Raw genomic sequence first — 9,523 nt, forward strand, 5'->3', positions numbered from 1 at the left:
TATATATATATATATATATATATATATATATATATATATATATATATATATATATATATATCTATATGATTTTTGTCAAATCACCTTCATTCACATACAAGCATTAAGCTACAAATGTCCTTTAATATCCAATTCGCTCTACCTCGGAATTAATATATTTTCACATATGTTAACCGAAGGGGACTTTTTTAGATGATAATAATTTCGTCCTCTCGTAGATTCGAACCAGCTCCCAGAGGAGAAATCAGGACTTCAGTCACTGGTTTGAATTCACTGCAGGACGAAATTATTACTAACTAAAAAAATTCCCCTTCGGTTAACATATATGAAAATATATTATTTCCGAGGTAGAGCGAATTGGATATTTAATGACATTGGTAGCTTAATGCATATTATATATATATATATATATATATATATATATATATATATATATGTGTGTGTGTGTGTGTGTGTGTGTGTGTGTGTATGTAATATATATATACCGGGTGTTTCGAAATTAGAGGCCCCCCTTTCACAGAACAAATGGAAAGTCATGAAGTTTTCTGCTATAGCCTATCTCCAAGTACATTATCTTAAGTTTCTATTAAGCTGTTTTTCATTTTATATTTCTTGTATTTTCGGACTGAGTGACGGAGTTAGATACAGTCATGGCTAACGACTCAGAGGAAATCAGATGGATTGACTGAATCCGGGCTATAACCTTCAGAGAGGCCAGGAATGCTGGTGCAGCCTTCATTTCATGTTCCTGGATAGCTAAATACATTAAAAGAGATGAATCCTTTGTTAAAAGAAACTGGAACAAAAATCCATATGACTGTTATCGCGAAAAGAGTGAGAATCTTGGAAGGCCTGAAGTCCTTTCTCAGGAGTCAAAAGACATCATAGCTGATGCAGTGGGTAGACCAAGAAAATCTTTATGTAAATTGGCGCCTGAACTAGAAACAAAAAGGGGAAAGAAGAGAAGTTATAGTGCTGCATATCGTGAGTTAAAAAAATCTGGTATCAAGCCATTTCATGTTATCTGCAAGCCCAACTTCACTCAGCAACAGAGAGAAGACTGAGCATGGTTTTGTGGTTCATTCCTTAAAGACTGGGATGAAGCCGACTTTCTCCATGCTGCCGCATCAGATGAATTCTTTATTTACACAGTCAGGAAGCCAAATCATAAAATTGACATCATTTGGGCTGCAAAGTTGGATGATATCAGTGATGATGTGCACTATAGCTAAGTTGTGAAATTTCCTGAATGTTTGGGAATTTTTCTCTGTTTCACAGCCAAACGGTTAATGTGGATCATCAAAGAAAAAGGACAGTCGTGGAATGGCGAATACTTCAGAGAAACTGTGGTTACTGGTGGACTATTTCCTTTCCTCAAAGGTCCTGAAAATGTGTTATCTGTTGAAGAAGTCACATTTTTGCATGATAAGGCACCATGTTTCAAGGCTCTTTAGACACAGGAGCTGCTTCGAAACAGTGGTATCGATTTCTTCTCGTCAAGTGAATTTCCAGGTAGTTCCCCTGACCTTAATGTGTGTGAAAACAGTGGTAGTATCTTAAAGGATCGTGTTGAAGTGCACACAGTGAACTATGATAGTATACCAAGTCTCGACAACCTGCGAAGAGAGGTGACCGAAGCGCTCAGGGAAATGGAGTTTGAGTCTCAGCTTTTTTGTGCTTTGCTAAAATCATACCCCTCAAGAATGCAGGCTGTGGTACAGGCAGATAGAGGCCACACAAAATATTAAATACTCAGAGAGAAACTTAAATAAATACCTGTTCTGAATTACTTTTGTTTTGGTCCATATCCATTTTAGTTTATGCTGCTATAGAGGGGGGCCCCTCTAATTTCGAAACACCTTGTATATGTGTGTGTGTGTGTGTGTGTGGTGTGTGTGTGTGTGTATGTGTGTAACTGTAATAGCCACAATGCCCTCTTAACTTCTTGAATTCTTTGCTCATTTTGGAAGTTAAGAGGGTATTGTGGCTATTACAGTTGCGTATATATCTGGGAAAAAAGGGACCTGCAGATTATACATTATATATATATGTATATATATATATATATATATATATATATATATATATATATGTATAATATATATATATATACATACATACATACATATATATATATATATATATATATATATATATATATATATATATATACATATATATATATATATATATATTATATATATATATATATTTATACAAGTTTCTGAATCCCATTGAGATTGAACTCAGGTCTTTCAACTGAAAAGCAAGGGCGCTCCCAACCATGCCACACAGGTCATAAAAAAATGCTGGAACCTAAGTACCACTGTACCTGAGGCTTTTACCTGGGCAGACATACTGCCTCGCACAACAATATGAGACAGAAATTTATTTCTGTTCCACAAGTGACTGCGTATTGATTGCTTCTATGAAATTCACTTAGAACACTTAGAAGGGTAGGGATATTGGGTGAAACTCGCTGGTACGCTAAGCAGTATTCATACCAAGGTAAAAGCTTTAGGTACAGTGGTACTTGGGTTCTAACTTCTTATATGGCGTGTATGCCCTGGTTGGTAGCGCTCTTGCCTGCCAATTGGAAAACCTTAGTTCGATCCCAATGTGAGTCATTGATATATTTCTGATATATGTATAGAATGAATTTGATCACTTCACCGTGATTCATAAACAATCATTAAGCTACACAATAATGTCCTTTAATATCCAATACGCTCTACCTCGGAAATAATATATTTTTTTATATGTTAACATCGGTGAAAATATCATATTTCTGAGGTAGAGCAAATTGATTATTTAAAAATATTTGTAGCTTAATGCTCATGCTTATACCACACACACACACACACACACACACACACACACACACACACACACATATATATATATATATATATATATATATATATATAATATATATATATATATATACATACATATATAATAAACGTAATTCATGAAGACTAGAGGTTGAAAAATGAATTTAAATAATGATCTTTAATACTGGAATTATGAATAATTTCAAAAATTACCATAAACTCACCTGATATACCATCATACGTCCACCACATCTCCCAGTTCCAGCCAAGGCTGTTGGCAAGTTCTGTAACGGTGGAAAAAATCTTATTAGAATTGAGCATTTTGTATTGTCATTTAGAAACGTTGTTGGCTACTGAGGCCTTTAGCTTAGTGTTCAATAATAATAATAATAATAAAAATAATAATAATAATAATAATAATAATAATAATAATAATAATAATAATATTTTATGGGGGTGTTTATTACCGTCCTCCAATTCGACTGGGTGTATTTATAGTGTGGGGTTCCGGGTTGCATTCTGCCTCCTTAGGAGTCCATCACTATTCTTACTATGTGCGCTGTTTCCAGGAGCACAGACTTTTGCATTGGTCCTGGAACTACTTGAGCCTCTAGTTTTTCCAGATTCCTTTTCAGGGATCTTGGAATCGTGCCTAGTGTTCCTTTGATTATGGGTACAATTTCCACTGGTATATCCCATATCCATCTTATTTCTATTTTCAGGTCTTGATACTTATCGATTTTCTCCCTTTCTTTATCTTCAACTCTGGTGTCTCATGGTATTGCGACATCAATGAGTGATACTTTCTTCTTGATTTTGTCAATCAACGTCACGTCTGGTCTATTTGCACGTATCACCCTATCTGTTCTGATACCTTAGTCCCAGAGGATCTTTGCCGGATCGTTTTCTATCACTTCTTCGGGTTGGTGTTCGTACCACTTATTACTTCAAGGTAGCTGGTGTTTCTTGCACAGGCTCCAGTGGAGGGCTTTTGCCACTGAATCAAGCCTCTTATTATTATTATTATTATTATTATTATTATTATTATTATTATTATTATTATTGGAAAAAATAAACATTGTTTCGTAATAGAAATAAATTTCTAGCTCGCATGCAGATCGAACCCATGACTCTGTGGTTATTATTATTAATATTATTATTATTATTATTATTATTATTATTATTATTATTATTATTATTATTATTATTATTATTATTTATTTATTTATTTATTTATTTTATTTGTCTATCACAGTCTTCCAATTCGACTGGGTGCTATTTATAGTGTGGGGTTCCGGGTTGCATCCTGCCTCCTTAGAAGATTCCATCACTTTTCTTACTATGTGCGCCGTTTCTAGGATCGCACTCTTCTGCATTATTATTATTATTATTATTATTATTATTATTATTATTATTATTATTATTATTATGAGAAAATGATACAAGAGATGACATAGACTCATAGAGGCTTCTAAAATAAATGAATGACGCAATGTAGTTGTATATTTCTAACTGAGAATAAAATCACTTTTGGAAGGTCTGCACAATATTTCATTTCATGAAATCAGATAGAAAATAATTACCAGATTGAAAGTAGATAAGACGAAGCTTTTAAATAAAAATTCATTAGAGATCCCTCCATTCAGTAGCAATTTACCCGAAAAATATTTTATCGAGACGGGCAATGAAAATTTAAATAATGTTATTGTTATACAAACAAGTGAAATATAGTGCCAAAAATGAAAAAAAAATAACCTAAGTTGGGAATGTATATTTAGGAGTTGAATTTAATGCAATAAATGAAGACCTACTTTAAATAATCATAGAGAGTTTAACAATTTAGCCTTGGTATGTGGAGAAATGTCATTCGTGTGAGCAGAATTTGAGCATTTTATAAGATATATATATATATATATATATATATATATATATATATATATATATATATATATATATATATATATATGATGAGAGAGAGAGAGAGAGAGATTTTGTCAATATGTGAAATGTCAGATCAAAAGGTGAGAATAATGTATTGAGGTAGAGGATAATACTTTAATAAATCACTCTTTAAAAATGTAATGTCAATTCATATGAGGATATACCAATATATATCCTCAAACTTCCTCAATCCCAGAATCGTATCAAGCGTTGATCTACTTTTTCTTGATGAAAAAGTATTTGGTGTTTTAGTTCATCCATATTGGAATATATCTGAAGAAACATCCAACCCTGGAGCCATCTCTAAGTCAGGTTTGTTATCCTCAGCAAAAGCGTCATAATAACTAGTGATGCATAAAGGATGTGAAATGACCAGAATGAGTTTTCAAAGGCAAAATTTTTTCATATTGTTATATACTTCCCTTTTTAGTTTTCTATGAAAGAAAACTATTTAGATGGCTTTGTCAGTCCGTCCGCACTTTTCTCTGTCCGCACTTTTTCTGGCCGCACTTGTTCTCTCCGTCCACAGATCTTTAAAACTACTTAAGCTAGAGGCCTTCAAATTGGTGTATTGATTATTCACCCTCCAATCATCAAACATAACAAATTGCAGCCCTCTAGCCTCGTAGGTTTTATTTTATTCAAAACACTGGCCATCACAGCCGGCTGAGTTTCATGAGCCGCGGCTCATACAGCATTATACCGAGACCCCCGAAAGATAGATCTATTTTCCTGGCCTTGATTATAGGCTGTACAGAAAATTTGATTGCGCAGAAGAAACTTCAACGCAGTTTTTATTTGTTTAAATTATAGCAACTATCTTATGCACTTAAGAGCTCTTGGGAAGTCGGATAGCAAATTGTCAACGTCCTGATACTAAGTGTATGTTTTAGAGTTCAATATTCCATTATTCCTGAACCTAGACAAAAGCTCAATATTTTTATTTGAAAGATCATGTGCATTGCGCTCAGTAACTATTTGGTGGTTTCAGTCCTGTCATAGGCGGTTCCCAGGAATAATTCTTTCTGAAGAGATTTTTCTGTAGAAAATAAATGTTAAGGGTAGTTTACTTCTGCTCGACGTATGCCTAAAACCATCAAGTGCATTACAGTATCTAGATTTATAGGCTTTTTGATCTCAATGCATCACTCTGGAACGTCTGATACCTGACCAGAAGTTGTAAACAGTTACCTTTTTCTCACACTTTATGGACCTTGATTCACGGGTTAGAAGTAACACCTTTCCAGCTAAAGATGCATATTCGGCTTCTCCATTTAATGGCAAAAGTAACGCAAGTAGTGGAAGCATTAAAAGTAAAAGATAAATATATTTTTGGTCGTACTTAATGTCACAGTCGGAGAAACCCAAACAGATTCCTGGGATATATGAACATACATTTAATATGGTTGGGCTTCTTACTGAAATGTTTACTGCAAATTCTAAAAGTATTTTGAATATCATCTGTCTTCCACATTTGCACTAGTTTATTCAGATGTAATCCAATATAGATGAACAGTAAAATAAATTTTTTCCCTTGAGAAAACTAAATACTAGACTGACATTTGCTACAGTTCCAGGGCTGAAGAAGTTTGTTGATATATAAAAGTAAAACTTCATAGAATTTTGTCGTGGGATTTCTATTGGAGTCGTAATTCACACGTTGGCAATTTTCCATGTACTTATAAAATCTGAAAAGCGCTTGGGAGCAAAAACATTACTGCTTTCAGGAAAATGTTTATTTGCTCCTTGAAGTACGACATTTTGGCATCAAAATTGCCCCTGGTTTTAATAGTAGGTCGAAGTGACTCGCTGTGGACGAATAGTGTGGGAAATGGATATTTGCTTTCTTAATATTAATTAATTATTGTAGATGAATCGTGCTGAAAAATAAAAATTAATAATAATAAATAGTAATATAATAGATTTGAACCCAAACGAGGAGGTTTTATTCGTATGTTTATAATAATTAATATAAATTATAATAATAATAAATAAATATATAATAATTTAATATCTTAATATAATATATGTAGAACGGCTGAAAAATAAAAATAATAATAATAATAGTAATAATGATAATCCCAACGAGGAGGTTTGGCGTTATGAATAATAATAATAATAATAATATAATAATAATAATAATAATAATAACAACTGATCACCACAACGACAGTAATCTACAGCCTGAGATTGGAGCTACAGAGGCAAAAAGGAAGAAATGGACAAGAGAAGAAAATAAGGAAATATGGAGATGCTACTCAGAGCAACCCGACGGAGAGAGGATATAGAAGAAGATTGGCCAACATCTGAATGAGAGGAATAACACCCCCCAAACAGAGCAGAGGCTGGCAGACCAAGTAAGGAACATAAAGAAAAAGAACTGGCTCTCCCCAACAGAAAGAGAAGAACTGGAAAGGGAAATATCACACGACAACGAATTACACGAAGACGAACTGAGAGACGATGCCACAGAAGACGACAGGGAGGATGAGTTATCAAACAACGACACACGAAGAAACACCGACGAAGTAACAGAGAGGACGGAATGGGTAGAAAAGATTAGACAATGGATGGAGCCAGATACAGAGAGAACAAGATCCCCTCCATGAAAGCCTACAACACCAAGAAATTAAGGGAGAAAACTAGTGAGGTCAATGAAATAATGGGCCTAATACACACCACCAGTATCACAGAAACAAATAACTTGACATATGCAGGAGCAAGATTAGTAGCAGAACTGATGGGGAGATTCGAACACCAACACCACCGTCACAACCAACCCAACAGAAACCAAAACAGCAACCTCCTTGGAAAAGGCGCCTGGAAAAGCAAATCATGGTGATGAGATCTGACTTGAGTAAACTGAAAGAGATGGCAGAAAAAAGGCTAAGAAGCAAGAAAACAAGGGAGGAACTCAAAGAGAAATACAAAGTACAAGAGAGGGGACTAAACAACACAATAGAAGATGTAAAACAGAGGCTTAAGGCCAAAGCACACAAGATCCAACGGTACATGAACAGGAATAAGGGATACCAACAGAACAAACTATTCGGAACCAACCAGAAAGACTATACAGCCAACTAAGAGGGGAAGACAACACCCAGAAATTCCTGAAGCCGAACCAAGTAAGAGACTCTGGGAAAACATATGGAGCAATCCGGTATCACACAACAAACATGCAACATGGCTCCAGGAAGTCAAGGAAGAAGAAACAGGGAGAATAAAACAAAGATTCACAGACATCACGACAGACACAGTCAGACACCAACTAAAGAAAATGCCAAACTGGAAAGCCCCAGGTCCCGATGAAGTCCATGGATACTGGCTGAAAAACTTCAAGGCCCTACACCCACGAATAGCAGAACAACTCCAGCATTGTATCTCAAATCACCAAGCACCCAAATGGATGACCACAGGAAGAACACCTTAGTACAAAAAGACAAGAGTAAGGGAAATATAGCCAGTAACTACAGGCCTATCACCTGCCTACCAATAATGTGGAAGTTACTAACAGGTATCATCAGTGAAAGGCTATACAACTACCTAGAGGAGACAAACACCATCCCCCACCAACAGAAAGGCTGCAGAAGGAAGTGTAGGGGCACAAAAGACCAGCTCCTGATAGACAAAATGGTAATGAAGAACAGTAGGAGAAGGAAAAACCAACCTAAGCATGGCATGGATAGACTATAAGAAAGCCTTCGACATGATACCACACACATGGCTAATAGAATGCCTGAAAATATATGGGGCAGAGGAAAATACCATCAGCTTCCTCAAAAAATACAATGCGCAACTGGAATACAAATACTTACAAGCTCTGGAATAAGACTAGCAGAGGTTAATATCAGGAGAGGGATCTTCCAGGGCGACTCACTGTCCCCACTACTCTTCGTAGTAGCCATGATTCCCATGACAAAAGTACTACAGAAGATGGATGCCGGGTACCAACTCAAGAAAAGAGGCAACAAAATCAACCATCTGATGTTCATGGACGACATCAAGCTGTATGGTAAGAGCATCAAGGAAATAGATACCCTAATCCAGACTGTAAGGATTGTATCTGGGGACATCAGGATGGAGTTTGGAATAGAAAAATGCGCCTTAGTCAACATAAAAAAAGGCAAAGTAACGAGAACTGAAGGGATAAAGCTACCAGATGGGAGCAACATCAAACACATAGATGAGACAGGATACAAATACCTGGGAATAATAAAGGGAGGGGATATAAAACACCAAGAGATGAAGGACACTATCAGGAAAGAATATATGCAGAGACTCAAGGCGATACTCAAGTCAAAACTCAATGCCGGAAATATGATAAAAGCCATAAAACACATGGGCAGTGCCAGTAATCAGATACAGCGCAGGAATAGTGGAATGGACGAAGGCAGAACTCCGCAGCATAGATCAGAAAACCAGGAAACAAATGACAATACACAAAGCACTACACCCAAGAGCAAATACGGACAGACTATACATAACACGAAAGGAAGGAGGGAGAGGACTACTAAGTATTGAGGACTGTGTCAACATCGAAAACAGAGCACTGGGGCAATATCTGAAAACCAGTGAAGACGAGTGGCTAAAGAGTGCATGGGAAGAAGGACTAATAAAAGTAGACGAAGACCCAGAAATATACAGAGACAGGAGAAAGACAGAAAGAACAGAGGACTGGCACAACAAACCAATGCACGGGCGGAATACATGAGACAGACTAAAGAACTAGCCAGCGATGACAATTGGCA

At 35.8% G+C, this 9,523-nt stretch overlaps 1 protein-coding gene across 1 annotated transcript in view; it reads right to left on the bottom strand.

The window, feature by feature from the left end:
- LOC135222095 (carbonic anhydrase-related protein 10-like) overlaps positions 1-9,523 on the bottom strand; it is a 43,275-nt gene that overhangs the window by 25,494 nt on the left and 8,258 nt on the right. Inside the window, exon 2 of the mRNA XM_064260267.1 lies at positions 3,059-3,118. Coding sequence (XP_064116337.1) covers positions 3,059-3,118 — 60 coding nt within the window. The remainder of the gene's footprint in view (positions 1-3,058; positions 3,119-9,523) is intronic.

This window comes from Macrobrachium nipponense, chromosome 3 (genome assembly GCF_015104395.2).
Source record: "Macrobrachium nipponense isolate FS-2020 chromosome 3, ASM1510439v2, whole genome shotgun sequence".
Taxonomy (NCBI): domain Eukaryota; kingdom Metazoa; phylum Arthropoda; class Malacostraca; order Decapoda; family Palaemonidae; genus Macrobrachium; species Macrobrachium nipponense.